This window comes from Malaclemys terrapin, chromosome 2 (assembly GCF_027887155.1).
Source record: "Malaclemys terrapin pileata isolate rMalTer1 chromosome 2, rMalTer1.hap1, whole genome shotgun sequence".
In the NCBI taxonomy this organism is placed as follows: Eukaryota; Metazoa; Chordata; order Testudines; family Emydidae; genus Malaclemys; species Malaclemys terrapin.
In genome coordinates this window covers 87,973,511-87,992,350 of record NC_071506.1, presented here as the reverse complement: position 1 = coordinate 87,992,350, position 18,840 = coordinate 87,973,511, and the positions used below count along the sequence as shown (strand labels likewise).

Below are 18,840 nucleotides of genomic sequence, written 5' to 3'. Positions count from 1 at the left end.
CTCCAAAGGAGGCATTAATGGGAAAACATGTATCTAATAATGCTTGAAAGGGAAGACATTTTATTAATATGAATGAGTTCCTTGCAAGCCACTGGCATCCTGTCCTGGGGAAATTGTGTAGGTGTTGTGTGTGGTGGTGGTGTGTTTTGGGATGGTTGGGGTTCTTTTTGGGGGGGTTTTGTGTGTGTGTGATGCACATGTGGTACTCTGTCTGTTTACACAGAGGAGGTAGAACGCTATTCATCCTGTCAGGGGATCACACAACAGAGGTGGGATATTGGAACCATACCTTCCTTGTGCAAGTAACTTGCCAGATGTCCCTGGGAGCCTGAAAGCTTCCCCGAGGCAGCTAGCACACAGGTAAATACTGTAGTAGCAACCTAGTACTACTCAGGGCTTTACTGAGTAAGCCAGGATCATTTTAAACGTGGGAGGGGATTTCTCACTTACAACTCTGTAATCCCAAGATGGTGCAACTTCACAGGGAGTGGAATTCTCAAGTGCCTCTGTTCTGGTCACAAATTGCCTGGCTTTGAATGTGGAGCCAGCCTGTGGAGTGGGGCAGGGGTGGAGAGAGAGAGAGACCCTCCCTTTCCCACCTTTCAGAGTGTGTGGCAGAGCAAGAGCTCTTGGGCTGAGAAGCTAACGGGCACCATTTCCACTAGGCTACAGCCTGAGGCAGAGCTGCATAGGAGAAACAGGCTTCTCTGCTTGCCCAGACAAGCTTCAGGATGGGGGAAGGGATGTGAGCAACACAGAGCACCTCTGTGTAGGATAAAAGCCCCAGAAAACACTCAGCAAAGAGCTTTTCATCCCAGTGCAAAGAATTTCTCACCCAGAGGTCAAAACAGATCTGGCTCTGGCTGTAATTTTACCATAGTGGTAAAGATTTGCAAAGATTCAAAATTGTACTGTATCAAGCATTTCCTGTGAGGAAATCATCTTTAGCCAGTTATCTCTAATAGCTAGTACCATGCATCTCTTCATCCCCTGAGTGGGTCTTCCCAAAATGAACTGCGGAAATTTTTCTGAGAACATAGGACCATGCACTTGATGCAATGTAAAGTTAGGTGTCATTTTCAGATAACATCCAAATGCCCCATTGTAGGCAGGTAGGTACAAACAACATGCTGTAATCCAATCCAGCTTTCACTCTAGACTCTTGCATACTTGGACCACAAGTTTCTGAAATCTTATTGTACACATCCTTTTAGTTCATTTTGACACCTCTATATTTAAAAAAAAAGGGGGGGGGGTGGAGACCCATAAATATGACAAAGGAGATTGGAGCAGTGGGCCATCAAATCCGGTGTTCTGTCTAAGACAGTGACCAGCACCATTGCAAGAAATCATGTAGTGAGAAATTGTTACTTGCATAAGTCACTTCCTACTTCCCATTAGGGGTTAGCTTATGATTGAGTCATGAGTGTTTATATCCCTTCCAAAACTAGGGAGTAACCAGAAGTCAAAGCTTCTCCAGTGCAAAAGAAATAATGTCCTGGGTAAAGAAGAATCTGCTGCCTTTCAGTACAATTTTCATAAAAGATATAGAAAAGAGGGAAAGGGAGTGTTGAAGATCCCCCTCCTGGTCCTCCACTGACCCCGAAGGCACTTTGGACTTGCTAGATATCCAGAAATCCCAAATTGTACCTGCAGAAAACACTAGACCTCTGGAAGCAGCGTCTCCTTCATTCGGACAGGGAACACCTACAGGTAACAGCCTGGGCACTGAAAGAGGAGTGCAGTTTAGCATGAATGCTCCATTAACCTCTGATATAGTTTGGTATCCAGAAAGATCTCAACCAGGATATTTCACTCATTGAGCTGGTCAAATTTACATTTCAGGTTTGAAGGGAAACAAAAAGCTCTTTGGGGCAGTGACTGCCTCTTTGTGCAGTCCCCAGCACAATAAGGCCCTGACCTCTAGACCAGGGATGGACAAACGATGGCCCGCAGGATTGCCAGCCCCGTGGCGCAGTGGGCTAAGGCAGGCTCCCTGGCTGCCCTGGCCCCGTGCCACTCCTGGAAGCAGCCAGCACCAAGTCTCTGTGGCCCCCTAGGAGATTGGGGGCAGGGGGCTCCATGCGCTGCCTTTGCCTGCAGGCACCCCCCCCCCGGAGCTCCCATTGGCTGGGAATGGGGAACCGTGGCCAATGGGAGCTCCGGGGGTGGTATCCACAGGTGAGGACAGCACACCATTTGCCCCACCCCATCCCCAGGAGCCACTGTATGCTGGCCACTTCTGGGAGTTGCATGGGGCTGGGGCAGGCAGGGAGCCTGCCTTAGCCCCTCTGTGTGCCGCTGCCACCCCAGAGCTGCTTGAGGTAAGTGGTGCTGGGCCAGAGCCCACACCCCAACCCCCTGCTGCACCCCTCCTGTGCCACAACCCCTTGCCCTGAGCTCCCTCCTGCACACCGCACTTCTCCCACACCCCAACCCCTTGCCCCAGCCCTACATTCATGGCCCTGCATACAATTTCCCCACCCAGATGTGACCCTCAGGCCAAAAAGTTTGCCAACCCTGCTCTAGCTGCTGTTGTGATACAAATAGAAGAATAATTCACAAAGAGCTGGAGATCTCAGCTACCCTAGAGTCACTCCAGGAAGTTTGGTTGAAGTCCTGCAACCAAGCACCTTACAAATGTGGATGGGTACCAGCCGTAGTGGCATTTTGTAGACAGGACACATCACACCCTCCACTTGGGGCCAAGTTTCACAGAATGACAGCCTGTGGCTGCCCTTCCTAGTCACCATTACTTCCAAAAGGCAAGTTTGGAAAAAATTAGTTTTGGTATCCACACACTAACCACACTGCCTTTTGTCATGAGGAAAAGGTGATTCTTACAGTTCTAGAAACCTTCCTGTTCAGGTACATTCCTCGTTCCACAGTTCTTGGGGAAAGAGCTCTCCCATTGTTTTGTTCTAACCCTTTGAAGGTTGTGGCATAAATTTCTCTAAAGAGAGATCTCAAGCATATGGGTACATGTGCCAGTTATACCCTACTCATCTCTTTGTATCCAAAATGCCAAGGCAATGTGGCCTCGAGGTTACTGCAGGCAAGACATAAAAATCCTGCACCAGTTGGCATGCTCGGCATCTATTCACAGAGGTCCCTAGCGGCACAAGTGTCTAACCCTCACCTGGGGAAGATTTGCAAAGTAAGTTGCCATTTCTGTGTGCAGGCATCCTTTGGGCGGAAGGTGCTAGTGGGTTGGGTCCTACATAATTTCTTAGTTTATAAAGCTCTTGTTTTATATGATGGGAACTTCTATTGCTGACAATTATTTTTCTATAATAATTAAACTCTGCTTATCCTTCCCCTCCTTACTTTAGTGATTCATTGTTTTCTACTTCCCATTTGTAATGAATGAGGAGAGAAGCTGTGTGAGACAATCAGGGGCCAGACACCCCAGAGGGAGAATTGTCTACAATGTTATTGTAATATAAAAGTATAGTTTGTATCACATAAAAATTGGGGATATGCTGGTCATGAATATCATTGCCTGATGTATGTACGGGTTATGTATGTGTTCTGGAAATATGTTTTTAAAAATGTTTTGGAGGCAGTGGATAAACAAGCCTGCTTTACACAAAGGACTGTGGATTTACATCTCTGCCTTGCTTGATTACGGGCAAAGGACAATGATAGTACATTTACATATAAGATAAACAAAGTGATTAAGCCAATTTAAAAAGCATTTTGCCCTGAGGCTGAAGAAAGGGGTTTGGTATCTGCACCCAGAAGAGCAAGCAGCAAGGGAGAGAAACTATGTCTGGATTTATTTTATAAAATACATTTCAATGATTTTCCTGGACTATAAAAGGAAAGAAAATGAACCGCTTAGTTATCTATCTCTTAGGGGACAAAGGATTCTGTGAAAGGTTGATCCTCCTAGCTGAAGGGCTGGAGTTGCTGGTAGCTTAATATAAGTAAGAAACTTTTAAAGCAAAGATATAGCTTATTAGGATTAAGTTGTAGGCACTAGAAAGCGTGTTATTTTTGTTTTGTTTGTAACCGTATCTGTCTCTGTTACTCTTGCTTAGTCTCACTTAAGTTTATGTTCTTAATTAATTAACTTATGCTTAATAAGTTACAAACCATCTCAGTGCTGTATATTAAGGTGTAGAGTGTGTAATCAGTAAGCTAACAGGCTGGTGTGGATACTGTTGACTTGCTTTCTGTGAGTGTCTAGGGAGAGCACCTGGACACTGCAGAGAGTCGTCGCTGAGGAACTAGGGTTCACCGAATGTTACCTGCAAGGTACGGTTTAGACTGGCAGAGTCTCAAAGAGTTTGCTGATCAGGTAGACAGACAGGAGTGGCAGGGAGTGGTCACACAGTTTAAGTCCAGCAAAGCTCCCTCTTGCTGAGTCGGAGAAGTAATGCAGTGGCTTATGGTTCTATGGTGTCACATGTGCAGCAGCTCTGAAATTTCTTTCTATTAGCAGCTTCTCTCCTCATTCAACTCAGCCGCGTAATCTGGTAAATGACCAGAATAGACATTGAAAATTTTCTCTAAAGGGAGACTTAGGCATCTATTGTTTAAGATTAATTTAATACATTGTATTAGGTTGTCTTAATGCCAGTAATCAGTTGCTTGAGAGTTTCTACAGCTGTGGAAAAACTGAGCTGAAGGGCAGAACTTAGTCCTGGAGCCTCCAGAAACAACATTGGATCGCCGCTGAATTCCAAGGTTTGGGGGCCTTAGCAGCTTGTCTTGGAATTCATTACCCATGGGCTAATAGGAAAAAAAATTATCCGATAACAAAGTTCTCATTCTTCTGCGAGTGCTTGTTCATGTCTATTCCAATCAGATGTGTGCGTGAGAGCCAGAAGATTATTCCCCTCGCAGCATCCATAGGGTTGGCCTGGGTGCCCCCTGGAGTCAAGCTTTCATGGCGCCAAATACAGGGCTCTGCCGACCCGCCACCCCCTCAGTCCCTTCTTACCGCCGGTGATGGCTACCTGGAACAAACTGTTGCTCTTGCTTTGCAAGCGTGTTTGGCAGTGTCCGCTTTGTGTTTATAGTTCTTAGTAGTTACTGGTGTTAGTAGTTAGTTTATAAGTTTCCTTTTGGGGGTTCCCCCCCCCCGCAATACTCCCCCGCTACTGAGGTATGCCCTGGTCCCCAGGGTTCAAGCTCTGTGAGGACTGTGGAAAATTTATGCCTAAGAGCGATTTGCATCCTTCCTGTCTGCGATGTCTCGGGCAGAGCCACCAGGAGGAGTGGTGCAGAATTTATAAAGGGTTCCCCCCTAGAACCTTAAAAGACTGGGAGCAAAGGCTCAAGATCCTTCTAATGGAGGTGGCACTCCGGCCACAATCTGCAGAACCCAGGGCTACTTCCAGCATGTCCCATTAGCTTGGAGGAGTGAACCGGGGCCAGTGGGAGCCGCGATTGGCCGGACCTGCGGATGGGGCAGGTAAACAAACAGGCCGGGCCGGCCAGGGGCTTTCCCTACACAAGCGGAGTCCCAAGTCTGGGAAACACTGCCCTGGCCTGTGCTGTAAGTGCAGCAGTGACTGACCTTACAGAAAACTACCTTCACCTCACACCAGAAAGCATGTGGTAGTCAGCTCTCAACGGTGGCAGCCTTGATACCTGACCCCAGCCAAAGACAATGACTACAGGGCCTGCCCCTAGATGTGAACCTAGTATGTTGCAACTGCCACAGAAATCTAACTTCCTCTTAAACAAGCAAAGGGGAGAGTCTGGCCTCACAGTGGCCTGCTCCTTGGTGTCAGGCCGTGCGTAACATGTTCAACCAGTGCTGGCTCACAACCCTAGGCCTTGATGTTACACTGGCAAACTGAAGGCACTTAGTCTGGGGTTGCTCAGGGGCCTGCACAACAGCCCATGCTTTGACATCAGAGTAGCAAACTGGAGTTGCAGAACCAGTCAGATGCCAGTGCCTTGATACAGTACTACAGCAGCAAGGGACAGCAAGAGGGGGCATGGTCCACTGAGGCCCAAGAGTTGGGCTTGCATCAGCTGTCATTTATTTAAAAGAAATGTCTTTTTAACATCCTGCAACAGGTATGGGGGTGAGGAGGAGGAGAGCTCAGTGCTACTACCCTTCCCCTAGCTGGGGGGAGACTTCTTTCTTCTCCAAGGTGGCTTTTCAGGGCATTCCTCCAGCCTGGCATGCAGAGGGTGGGGGCCCTGGTTCAGAGCCTGGGGTCTCAGCTGCTTCTGCCTCTCAGGTGGAAGAATGTTCCTCCTCTGACACAACTACTGCTTCTCTGCCGCTTCTGCCTCTCAGGTGGAAGAATGTTCCTCCTCTGACACAACTACTGCTTCTCTGCCTTATTATACAAGGCCTCCCTGAGCCCTGCTGTTGGCCCTGGGGCAGCTCTTTAGGCCACTCACTCAGCCACATGGTGGGAAGGGGGGTGTGATAGGGAGGGATCCTAGTTGCTCCCACCCTGCCCCATACAGGGATTGTGCCTTCGGTTGCAACCTCCATTGCAAGCAGTCTGGGTGTGTTCCCTTGCAGGCAATAAGAGCCCTAGTCAGCATTCCACAAGTCAAATTACACCCTTGGCACCTGCACAAATAGCTGGAGGCTCCTGTGGCATCATTAGATTTGGTGGGAAGAACCCAGCTTGCCTGTTAGAGGTTGCAGGGGTAAGAGTTAGACAGCTTTCTACTTGCAGACTCATCCCAGTGGAGATGGAAATTGAGCCCCAGAGCTATGGGGCCAGCAATGAACAATGCTTTGATGTTAATGAAGGAACACCATCAGCTGTGCATAGATGTGATTTAAATTCAGCCCTCAATAGTCCCCTTGGGCTGGATTCAGAAAAGGACTTAAAATGGCAATTAGGCACCTCAGTGCCTAAATCACAATCAGCCCCACTGCAATTCAGTCACCCACACCTTGTAGGCAGCTCAAGTCACTTAGCACCTTAACTTTTGCAGTGAGTTTCCAGTTGCACCTGTGATACTGCCTCTTGGCACACACAGTGCAGGCCCACACCAAGCATCCTGATGTCTAAGCCCAGAGCAATGCACAAAGAGAAGCTAAGTGTGCTTGTACTTAAGGCACCTGCAGGGCCTGAACTGCTAGGTGTGCTCAGACCTCACCTACCAGCTCAGGCCCCTATAGACAAATGTGCACAAAAAGGCTGCAGTAGGGAAACCCCCCTCCTTACTTTTAGCCCACTGCTTAGGTTACCTCAACTGGAATTTGGGAGCTGCCCCATTTCACATCCCTGCTATGTTGAAGGAGAGTGGCCTAGCTCCCGGGCTATAGGCTATTCTGGCATGGGCCTCTCCCATCGCACTGTGGTTAAATAATATGAAAAGTCAGCTGCATGTTCTAATCCCCTCCAGTCATTCTAGATACTATTAACTTGGGTTTGAATAGAGACTGGGAGTGGCTGGGTCATCACACATAGTGAATCTATTTCCCCATGTTAAGTATCCTCACACCTTGCTGTCAACTGTCTAAAAGGGGCCATCTTGATTATCACTACAAAAGAGTTTTTCCCCCCTGCTGATAATAGCTCATCTTAATTCATTAGCCTCTTACAGTTGGTATGGCTACTTCCGCCTTTTCATGTTCTCTGTATGTATATGTATTTCTTATATGTTCCATTCTATGCACCCACAAAAGCTTATGCTCAAATAAATTTGTTAGTCTCTAAGGTGCCACACGGACTCCTGTTCTGCTCATGTTTGTGTGCTCTCTCTGGCCTAATAGTGCACTATCCACTGTGGATAAACGATTTTCTAGGCACCTCGAAGTGAGGCACAGTGAAGCTTAGCCTCACCACACAGGTTTCTTTGGTAATCGAGCCCATGGGCTACCTGGGTCCTTGCAGAGCTATTGCTAACCGAGTGAAGTAGGCCCTGGCTGCCATTTCTCAGACTCCTGACAGGGCCACGAACTGATAAAAGCAGCTGCGTGTTGCTAGATTTGACAAATCGCTAACTGCAACTTTCAGGCAGGCCACAGTTCACAGCAAACTGCTACTTCTCAGGGGACAAACCCTTTATTGGAAAAAGATTAATTTGCATTAAAAATAGTTGTCTAAAATAGCTCCATACAGTTGCAGAATTTCAATAAATAGGAGGGCAACAGCCTTCAACACTTCCCACTTCAGATGCACAGAACAGCCTGCTGCTTTACGCTGGTTTTCTCCCCACAACTAATTTAACTTTGTTAGAGAGTTACACTGCTGATTACTCACTTGGGTGTGTCATTGTTTTGAAATAAACTCTTAAAGGCCAGCTAAAAGGCTTGTAAATGGAGTGATTCGACAGAAGCTACTCCAGGCATATGCTGGTACAGTCAACTAAAGTACTTCATGGTGTGGGTACAAGGTTTCAAGTTGGATTGAAGAATAGTTAAGTAGTGTGGCACGGAGGTGCCACCCTTCTGCCGTATTCAGTTAGAGCTAGCATTAGGAATTTACCAAACAGGTTACCTGTGTAAATGTTTATATGCATAAGATTAGAACAATGGACCATGTTAAATCTAGTCAACACACACAACAGATTCATTACTACTGATCCAATCAGAGCTCAAGCCATCATGTCCAATTATGACTAGTTATTTATTACATGCATTGTTTGAGTCTGGCCCACAAAGGCATAACAAAATGAAGTCTGGTTTCAGTAAGCTGAAATTTGCTGGGTCTGGTATTTTGTCTGCTGATTCTGCTAGGGCATAAATCCCCAATAATGCTATTGCATTCCTCATTTGAAGAATGCTGCCAGGTATGAGCCATAGCCATAGTATGATAGCCTGCTACTACTCCGCCATTTTAATTTGTTAGAGTGGTTGTCTATCCAAGTTTCCCACACAGTAGGCCAGCTAGATATACTAGGTCCTTATACGCTGGTTTCCTTTCTATTTTCAATTACAAACTTCAGTGCATTTTCTCGGCCGATCAGGGCCGTTCAGGATTGGGGGCAATGCTCTCTTTAATTATACCTCCAGCTGAGCTTTATTGCACAGCAGGGCTTGCTAGTTTTATTGTAAGGCACCTTGGGATGCTCTTCTTATAAGTGAGCTTATATCAGACCATTGAAATTACTTTCATAGTTCTATTTACTGTCCACTTAAAAATAACCAGCTCTTTTAACTGTATAATGGCTCCTTCAAAGAGATCATTAACTCATTACACATGTAAGATACATATTAGATCTAGCACTGCTTTCATGAAGGCTTACTTGATCTCAAACAAAGCACAACGGGCCTCTTAGTTTATCCTGTCGGTACATACACTGATGGATGAAAAACCCATCAGCGGTGTTACTAAGAATCAAATCCACAACTCCACACACTAAAAATTCATGCACAATAGCTCCACTCCTCAGATTTATATTAAAAAAGGGTCTATTATGAATTAGCAACATGGACATAAGCTGCTTTAATTGTTTTTTCAAGAGAATTGATTTTTTTTCCAGAAACTTTTAGAACTCAATTTCTTAACATAATATGGATAAACCAAATTACATTATTACAGAAACAAGAGATGAACATTTAATTCCTGTACTTACTTGGAAAGATCTGTGTTCAGTCCTATTGCTACAGGGGCTGGTGACAACCCAAACACCTAAAGCACTGTAGGTGGTGCAGCTGCTTGGTAACTGCAGGAGACACGGAACTGAGTGCCTGAATTCCACATTTCAAAAAGGAACTCTTAGTTCACCTTTTCAGTTACAGCAGTAAAATTAGGCTCTTGAAAACCACAGACCTTTGACTATTTGTTTTGCTTGCCTTTCATTAGATCTAAAGACTTAAATTTTAGCCTTGAACCAGTTTTTTTCCTCAGCAGAGTTTCATAATAGAAATGCCAGGATAACTGTCCCTAGAGGAGGGCAATCCAAGGGCTGGTCCCCACTTAGTCCGGACTTCGGACTAAGGTACGCAAATTCAGCTACGTTAATAACGTAGCTGAATTCGAAGTACCTTAGTCCGGACTTACCGCGGTCCAGACGCGGCCGGAAGTCTCCCCCCGTCGACGCTGCGTACTCCTCTCGGCGAGCTGGAGTACCGGCGCCGACTGTGAGCACTTCCGGGATCGATCCGGGATCGATTTATCGCGTCTTAACCAGACGCGATAAATCGATCCCAGAACATCGATGGCGTGCCGCCGGACCAGCCGGTAAGTGAAGACTAGGCCCAAAAAACTGACTTCAGAGTTTAATAGGGATGGGTTTGCTACAAAACCAACCCCACACACAATGGAAGGTAGCTGCGCATGCAAAGTGAGCTAGGAGGCTTTCGAAAGATGGACATTTACTGTGAGGTAGATACAGTACAAACTATTTTCAAATGGCTGTTGACTTTATTAGCTTGATGAATATGATCCTAACAAAATAAAAGTTAATCAATATTAAGAGATTTGTCTGAAGAACACTGATTAGAAAAATCCATGACAATTTGATAGAAATTAGAGTGAATTTAAACGAAATGTTTAAATATTGCTAGCATCTATAAAATGCATGTAACAGACAGGCAAGGGAGAATGCTTTACATGTTTACAATTGCCACCTAATCACATTCTCAATCTTCATAAATTCTATTCTCCAAATTTTAAAAAAAATATGAGGCTGTTTTCTATAACATATCAAAGCATTATTTGTACAAAATCAAATCATGGCCCATGATTCACAACAGTGCAATAGATAAAGAATACAACCACATCCAACAGGTGCTGAAAATAAATATCCAGATTCTAGAAACAAGATAGGCTATGAGCACTCTGTGGAGTTGTTTTCAATATTTTTTGAGTTGACTATTTATTGACTAGTCTCATGACCGTCATTTCATTTGACAGAGATAAATGAGTGCATTTGAAACATAAAAATGGCCCTACTATCCCAATTTTTATGAAGGCCTTTGATTGCTGGTAGCACTAAATAGCTGAGCCAAAAGTAAGTCACAGTTATTCTTAATAAAGAAAAAAATGTCTATTGCTAAACCCTGCTCCCTCCACTGGGCATCTTTCATCAGGTTTATATGAATGGCTTGAATTTCTGTAGTTGGAACAATATATTGCTTGGTTAGACAAAGATAACTTATTCTAAGCTAAGCAAACAACATAACCAATCCCCTTTAATTACTAAAGCATCGGTCACTGAGTTTTAACTAAAGTGAGAGTTCAAAACACTTGAAAATGGACCTTTTCTCTGTACTAAGAAAAGGCTGCTGTTATGCACTAGCAGTGTGAATACAGCATATGTGTTACACAAATATGATGATGAGGATCACTGGTTTACAAACCAGCAAATGGGTTCACTACATTGACAAAAGACTTGGCTGGCTCTTGATGAACACCTTCCACCACAAAGGGACATACTTAAATAACATCTGTGAGATTTGAATTTATTTTAATACATTTTACAACTGTAAAATGAGGAAGTTATTAGGGCATTTGTTAGGTAAGGATGATCTCCTGCAGTCTCAGACATTTTAGCCAAACAGGGAAGAATTTAAAGCTCTTTTGTATATAATCTGCATCAGAAAGGTATCAAAGGCACAAGCAAGAGTGACCAGGTAAGCAGAAATGACTGTGAATGAGAATGAATAGATTCACAAGGCAAATAATTAATGTTTGTGGATAGGTTTTTGCTTTTTATTGACTGGAAAGAAGAGACCTCCCAATTTTGCTTTGATGAAAACAAATAATTGCTCTGGTTTAAAATAAAACCATTACTGAATTATCTATAGTCACCTGAAGCAAATTGGTCTCCAATAATCTGACACTAGCTGGAAAACTCCTCTGCACCCTCCAACCTTTAATTGCTTTGTCCTCCAAAGTAACCTGAGCCTAATGGGCAGAAACCACTATTATGAAGGAGACAAAAATCTCTAGGGTTTTAAAAGACAAGATTCTTTACACAATGTACACAGCCAGCAAAGATTTGTGCAGTTTTAGCCTCTGAATTACAGTAAATTGCACAGTCCTTGCTAAGTCCAGTTGATTTTATGAATACCCCCAAGGACCCTGATCAAATTGGAGTTTCCTTCCTGTCTTTGCTTGGTGATGGCTTGACTAGCTCCTTGACTGCCTTTGACTGCTCTTTAGCTGCTTTTGTCTCCAGGACACTGTCTCTTTGCTGCTGAGAAACACCCCCACGCTTTTCTGGCTCGTCCTCTTCCTGCACCTGCTGCTCTGGTTTTGCTCGCTGCATCTGTAGCAGTCGAAGTTGCACTCGCAGCTCAATGATGGCCTCTCGTTCCTCATGAATCGCTTGGTTCAGATGATTGTTCTTTATCTTTTGAGCAAGGGAAAGAAAAGTATGACAAAACAGTAACTTCTGTAGCTACTGAACCATGAATAGAGTATCACACAATGTAACCTTTGCTGCTAACTTGGGAGAGAGACAAGTGTGTGCACGTGTGCATAAATACACACACAGGAATGAACAGAAATGGAGTGCATGAAAAAACTAACCCCACAAGGAACAGAAGATTTATGGTGACAATGGACTAACAGCTGCACCCACCAAAAATACACGCTTAGATGAGAAAATGAGTACGCCTGCCCACCCCTCTACAGAAGGGTTCAGAGCTGGTTTAAGATTTTTGTAAACTATATTTTGAGTTAAATACTTAACAATTAGGTTTTGACAGTTCCAATATGGACTGCAAAGAGACTTTACATTGAAAATAGTCTGGAGCTGCCTTGCCTCACCTCCCTCCAGCAGGAATTACTATAAAAATGAGATTAGCAGTTTAAAAAACAAATCTGCAGGTTGAGAAATACAGTGAAGTGTCTCAGATGTTATTCTTAGAGCTAGGCTACTTTTAATTTTTTGCACCAAGGCAGCTTTAGATGAATTTTTTGGAGTCTGTTCCTAATCAGCTTCTTAAATTGTCCCCATCTTCAATCTGAGTTACAAATATGGCATATCAACAGCTAACCACAGTTAGCAGCTAGCTAGTCAGAGCACAGGACTAGAATTCAGGAAACCTAGGATTTATTCACGGCTGTTCCACAGACTTTCTGTATGACTTTGGGCATGTCATTTAACCTTTCTGTGCCTCACCAGTAATAGAAGACCAGTATTTGATAGCGTGTTTGAGAGGTGTAGTTTATTAATAACCGAGAAGTATTTAAGACCCTCAGATGGAAGGCACCATACAGTAGCAGTACAGAGTTTTCTATTGAGAATTGTAAAGGACATTAACCCAGGAGCCTCCTGACAGCACTAGGCACCACCAAGCAAGAGAGCAGAATTTATACGCCAAGTGTTGCTTCTTACTCCCAGTCATAGGGCGGGAAGAGTGGTGGAGGAAATACAACTCTATCCTCAGAGTGGAAAGAAGGGATTGAAATGACCTTAGAGCTCTCCTTAGCTGGGTGTTCATAGCCAGGAAAATCACAATGGCACAAGGGAAAGATGACAACGGTTCTTTGGATTGGCCCTTGACAGTGGGGAATTATTCTTCACACTAGATAAGAGAATTGCTTCAGTCGCTCTCTGAAATATCTATATTTCATTTTTGGATACGAATGCTGATCTTTTAAAATGCTCTTGTTACCCTCCAGTGAGTAACAATTCCTGGACTGGGCAATGGCCCTCCATGTTTTTTTAATGAAGAGTCACAATTCAGACACAACGCACAGGTGACGAGAAAGTCTCAAATGTTTGTAGGGAGGAAAAAACAGACAGATCCATTTCTTTCATGCAAAGGGCTGTGTGGGAAAAAATCTGAGAAGTCCATTCTCCAGGCCCTGCCTCACATGCAGTCATTTACACCTGTGCAAAGTGGTTGAGAGACTCTACTAAATCATATTTGGTAGCAATTTACACCCACTTTGCACATGGGTAAATGACTGCATGTGGTGCAGGTGCCCTTGGGAATGAAGTTAGCTTTTAAAAAGAACAGCATTGGTTCCTGAGAATTAAATATATTCCAGAGAGAGACTGAGGTAATTCTCTGTTCTCTCTCTCTCTCTTACACTGAGAACACTTGCCAAACTGCATGTCAGAGAAATTCTTCCACATGGCTGGGAGTCCACCCCCCAAAAAAGCCAGCATGAAAAGCAAAGGTTATTTTGGTAAAATGCACTCGTCTCACCTCTAGTTCCTCGTTCTGTCTTTGCAAATCTTCCAAAATAATCTGTAGCTCCTCCTCATCCTCGCTCTCGCTCTCACTCTCAGAAGAATACTCTTCAGTTTCACTTCGACCATGTTGCTGACGACTGAAAGAGTAAAAGAGATCTTAAATTTAAGCCGTTCATGTGTAAGTTTGCCAGAAATGCAGGAGGTGAGAAAGTAGCTATTTTCACCTGCCTATCCGTCTGAGAGTCTGCAGCAATTTATAAAACTAAAGCGTTTTCTCTTTCTTTTTTCTTTTTAAAAAAAAAAAAGTAAATTCTACTCTTGGTGAAGTAAAGAAAAAAGCAGTTTGTCCATTAAGACAATGGGATTTTTTTTTATGCTTAAGATCTGCACAAGTTACTTTATGATCTAGAAGAAAATATCCTAAAAAGCTGCAACGAGACAATCTGTAATGTTCATCAGGTTCCTGTCCTTTCCATCAGCATTTTTAACTGCACACTTCTGTTATAGAGAAATACATTCACAGCAGAAATTCTTGTAAGAGTTCTAGCCTGGCTGGGGATCCGAAGTCAGCAGGCTCTTTTACCTTTGTATTTCAGCTATTTCTGCTCGAAGGCGTTCTATCTCCTCCTTCTCAGAGGCAATTTGTCTGCGCAGAAACTGCTCCATCGCCAGTAGCTCTTCCTGTTCTGTCAAGATCTCATTCTCCTGCAATGATCAATTAATTCACCTCATGAGGTCTTGGATTTCTGATCTACAAAAAATACACTACAGTGTTTCTTCTTTCTAATGCTGCATCCTCAGAAGCGACCAGACAACTTTGTTTTCTGGAAACATTTCACGTAATTATGCTGAAAGCAGAGTTTTGTCCTAGTGTGGATGTACGCAGACAGGCTGGCCAACCTTTCTACTCCTCTGGTCCATCAGCTCTCACAGCTAAGATTAATCTGGGATCAAGTTACATCTGCTTTGAGATATTCTTACTGAACTGTTGTGCGCTGTGGTTCACCAAATTCCAGCACAAGCCAAATGGTGTGAGGCTGGGATTTCCTGCTCCCCATACTCGATTAGGTGCCAAAGCTCATATCAAAGGGGAACCACTGGAGCCAAGTACAGAAGGAGAAGTCCTAAATTCACCTTTGAAGATAGAAAGTGGGTGGCCAGAATTATGGCAGAAAAGTGTCATGATGGATAGGGCCAAGAAGACTGGGGAAGAACAGATGAGGTGGGTGGCAGTAAGGCCAAAATGGTGGTCTAGGACAAAGACGACAAAAACACTGAGTACCTCTCTCACCACTCTCTCCACATGACAAACATCCTAAACATCAATCTCTTTCCTGCCAGGCTTCTTATATGAGCCCAGGCCTTTGTCTCCTTTCACTTGTTCCAGCCTCCCTGCATTAAGAAAAGGTGTTTCTTGTTTCAAAGATCTGGAAATTTTAAGTCCTTAACTCTAGCCTGCTTACTTAAAACCAATGGGTAAAACAAATTTTAAAAACTTACACTCCTCTGTGTCAATTCCAAAGAGACTAGGAGCAAAGAATGCAGAACTGAGGAAGGAAACACCTCCACTTACCTTTTTTTTTTTTAATTATGTTTTTCAAAAATAACACAACTAAAGGGTTTAAGAAGACCACAGAACTTATTTGGCTACCTAGCAAGCATTCTATCCAATAAGACGAGATTAACTTATTACATCAAACCTAATGACCCTCCTTCAGTGACAAGTTTTTAGTTACCTTGTTGCTGATAACACAGTAAAAATGCAGGCAAGAATGAGATCTGTAGAAAAATGTTACTGAAAAGCTTCCAATTAATTGTATTTGGAAAGAGGAGCAATAGAGTGTGAGACATGAACCAGAGAAGTGAAGGAGAACAACAGTCTAAGTTACTCAAACAGTAAGTGCTTTAGTCTTGACCCTCATTCAGGCATCAGAGAGGAAGAGAGAGAAAACTAACAACTGGAGGAAGGTCTGACCTGACGGGGCTGAAGCCAATGAGAATTGTGTGTAGCTCAACCCCTTTCACGATGAGCACAGTGTACGTCAGACACTGGGGCCCAGATTCACAAAAGGACTTAGGCACTGTGATGCTCAGTATTGCAATACCTAACTTTTAGCCACTTCACACAATTACAGGAACAACACTGTGATTCACAAAGCCTGAGTTAGGCGTCTAGATTCCCTTTACAATGAACAGGAAGATATAGGAGACTTAGGCTGCAATTCACAAAAGCCAGCATGCCAGGCAGGGAACCACCTAAGTTAGCCAATGGGAGATGCAGATGACAGGAGTAGGTCCTAACTCTCACCGCTCTCAAGGAGATAGGCATCTAAATCCAGGCACCTCTCTCTCAAATGGGAACCCTTCTCCTGGAGTAAGGGTGCTTGGGCACCTAAGACATTTCTTGGGAAAATTAGTTAGGCACCAGACTAAACCCACTCAAAATGGCCACAAGAGGAGTAGATGGTGGCACCCAGCTTATACCCTGTAGCCCAGAGGCACTTGGGATGTGAGAGACCCAGGTACAATTCACCTCTCTGGCACAGGGGGAGAAAGGATTTGACAGGGGTCTCCCACCTTTCAGCATGCTCTAATCTCTAAACTATTGGATATTCTGATGTAGGGCTCCTTTAAGAGCTCCTGTGGATAAATAACTAAAGAGTCACTGGGCCAGAGAGTAAGAATGACTCCATAGCCTGGTGGTTAGGGCACCCATCTGAGTACTGAGACACCCAAGTCCCTGCTCCAGTACCGAGTTATTTATCCACAGTGGAACAGCTTCAACAGGAGAGAGTGAGAGAGTCCCAGATCAGAATATCCCATAGCTCAGAGCACTCAGAGGTGGGAGACTCCTGTTCAAATCCTTTTCCTCCCCCTCAGCTAGAGGTGGGGGAATTGAACATGGGTCTCCCACATCCCAGGTGAGTGCTCCAACCACCGGGATAAAAGTTATAAGGTGGATACTGCTGCTGCCACCTCCTCTAGCCACTTTTTGACTGATGCAATAGGTGGCCTGTGAGCACACCTACCAGGTCAGGCTCCACACACAAGATTGGAAGGAGAACGCCTACCATTCCCTGGCTTGTGCATCACACTGGGACTTAGGCAGAAGGTAGGTATCCCAACACCTAGCGGGAGGCAGCAGTGCGCATGCTCAGAGGCAGAAACCTAGGCACAGAGGGAACTTATACTCTGAAAATGTAGACACCAAGTGAGTTTAGGTGCCTTCACGGTTCAGCGGGAGTTTTGTGGAACCTAAAACTGGGATTTCGGTGCATAGACACCCAAGTGTGAGGTTTTGACACTTACGTACTTTTGCAAATCTCACTCTGGGTGAGAAAGTAGGTTTTAAACTCTGAATTTCAAGTAGACTGCAAGCATTTGTGCTGGAGTTGAAGTGTTTTCAGGGGAGGATGTCTCCTCTAGCTCTCAGGCTCCAGGTAAGTTAGGAGGATTCAAAGCTCTTTTATAGCATTTAAATTAAATATAATTGTGATGCATCAATGTGAAGTGCTCAGTTAATCAGTACATTTCTATTGTAATGTACATTACACTTTCGGTTCAAAACTTTCAAAGCCAGCCTTATATGTCCAGTCTCACCTCAGCACTCAACTTATCAAGACTTTCAGACACAATTAAAATGAAAAAAAGAAAAAAAAAAAAAGGGTCTTGATCTTCATCCAATTAGGGAACAGACTGGGAGAAAATAGTGGTAGTGCTCTGCAAATTCTTCCCACAACCAAAGCTTCACCTATGGATGATGCCAAAGTGAGACACCGATCAGACTGTGGAAAACCTCATAATACGATAATCTCTCCTCTCTTTGATTAACAGTGAAACAGTTAACAGGGTTAACTAGACTATATTCAGGAACAGTTGTGGTACTAGATATGAAAAATGTTTAAATATGCAATAGAAATATGAACCCTTCACGTGCACAGGATTTTTTAGCACCTGTTACAGTATGTGCCTACTCTGGGCTCAGGATCATTCCAGCAACCAGCCACCTATTCCCCATCCTTGAACTCTCTCACACCTACCATTCAGACGATATAGCAGGGCTTCCCATGGTGCAAATACAGAGAATAAGAGAACATTACAGCCTTCTTTAACTGACTAACTTTAACTAACAAGCAAAGGTTTCTTTAATAAACCTGAAATATATTTGCTTCTCTTTAGTCATTGGTTCGTATTCCAAAACTTGCTTTGCTGGTATATTAACAGAAGGGTAAGAAGAATAGAAGGAAAATGGGATTAAAAACACCACCCACCTGGGCGAGGAGGATATTAATAACTTCTTCATTTTCATTCATTTCCTCTTTGGAGACATCCTCCTTCGAAAGGCTGGCAATTTCTTGAGCAATCTTTGTTTCACACTCCTGCAGTGACAGAAATTTGGATTAAAAGGCTACCCGGCCACATCACCACATTATACAATACAATCCTATTCAAGTATCTGTCCAAAGCTTGCATTCATTGTCAGTCATCCCCAGAGAAGATTTCTGTTTTTATTTCAAGTTTTTTAAAACAGTCTCCAGAAGTCATTCATCACTTGTCCACCTTTCTGGGACATATGGTAGTCAAATAAGGACAGCTTTTGGATTCACTTGTTCCGGGGAAGCAGTATGTATAGAGCAGACTATGGATGTTGCAGGGTAGATAATCAATTGGAGTGGTATGTATTGGCTCTTCAGGACATATTGCTTTATGCGCACAAGAGTGATGTGTTTGATGAATACAGATTCTTAAGGCTCAAGGTCAATGTAACCGAAGACTGAAAATCAAAAACTGGACTGAAAGCACAACTCA

At 43.9% G+C, this 18,840-nt stretch overlaps 1 protein-coding gene across 3 annotated transcripts in view; it reads right to left on the bottom strand.

The window, feature by feature from the left end:
* Positions 1–9,361: 9,361 nt before the first annotated feature.
* Positions 9,362–18,840, bottom strand: part of RALBP1 (ralA binding protein 1) — a 58,539-nt gene continuing 49,060 nt past the window's right edge. For all 3 annotated transcript variants that reach the window (XM_054017739.1, XM_054017740.1, XM_054017741.1), the window contains exons 7-10: positions 18,303–18,410; positions 14,615–14,736; positions 14,045–14,168; positions 9,362–12,234 (exon numbers count right to left, since the gene is read on the bottom strand). In XM_054017739.1, coding sequence (XP_053873714.1) covers positions 11,968–12,234; positions 14,045–14,168; positions 14,615–14,736; positions 18,303–18,410 — 621 coding nt within the window. In that variant the 3' untranslated portion in view covers positions 9,362–11,967. The remainder of the gene's footprint in view (positions 12,235–14,044; positions 14,169–14,614; positions 14,737–18,302; positions 18,411–18,840) is intronic.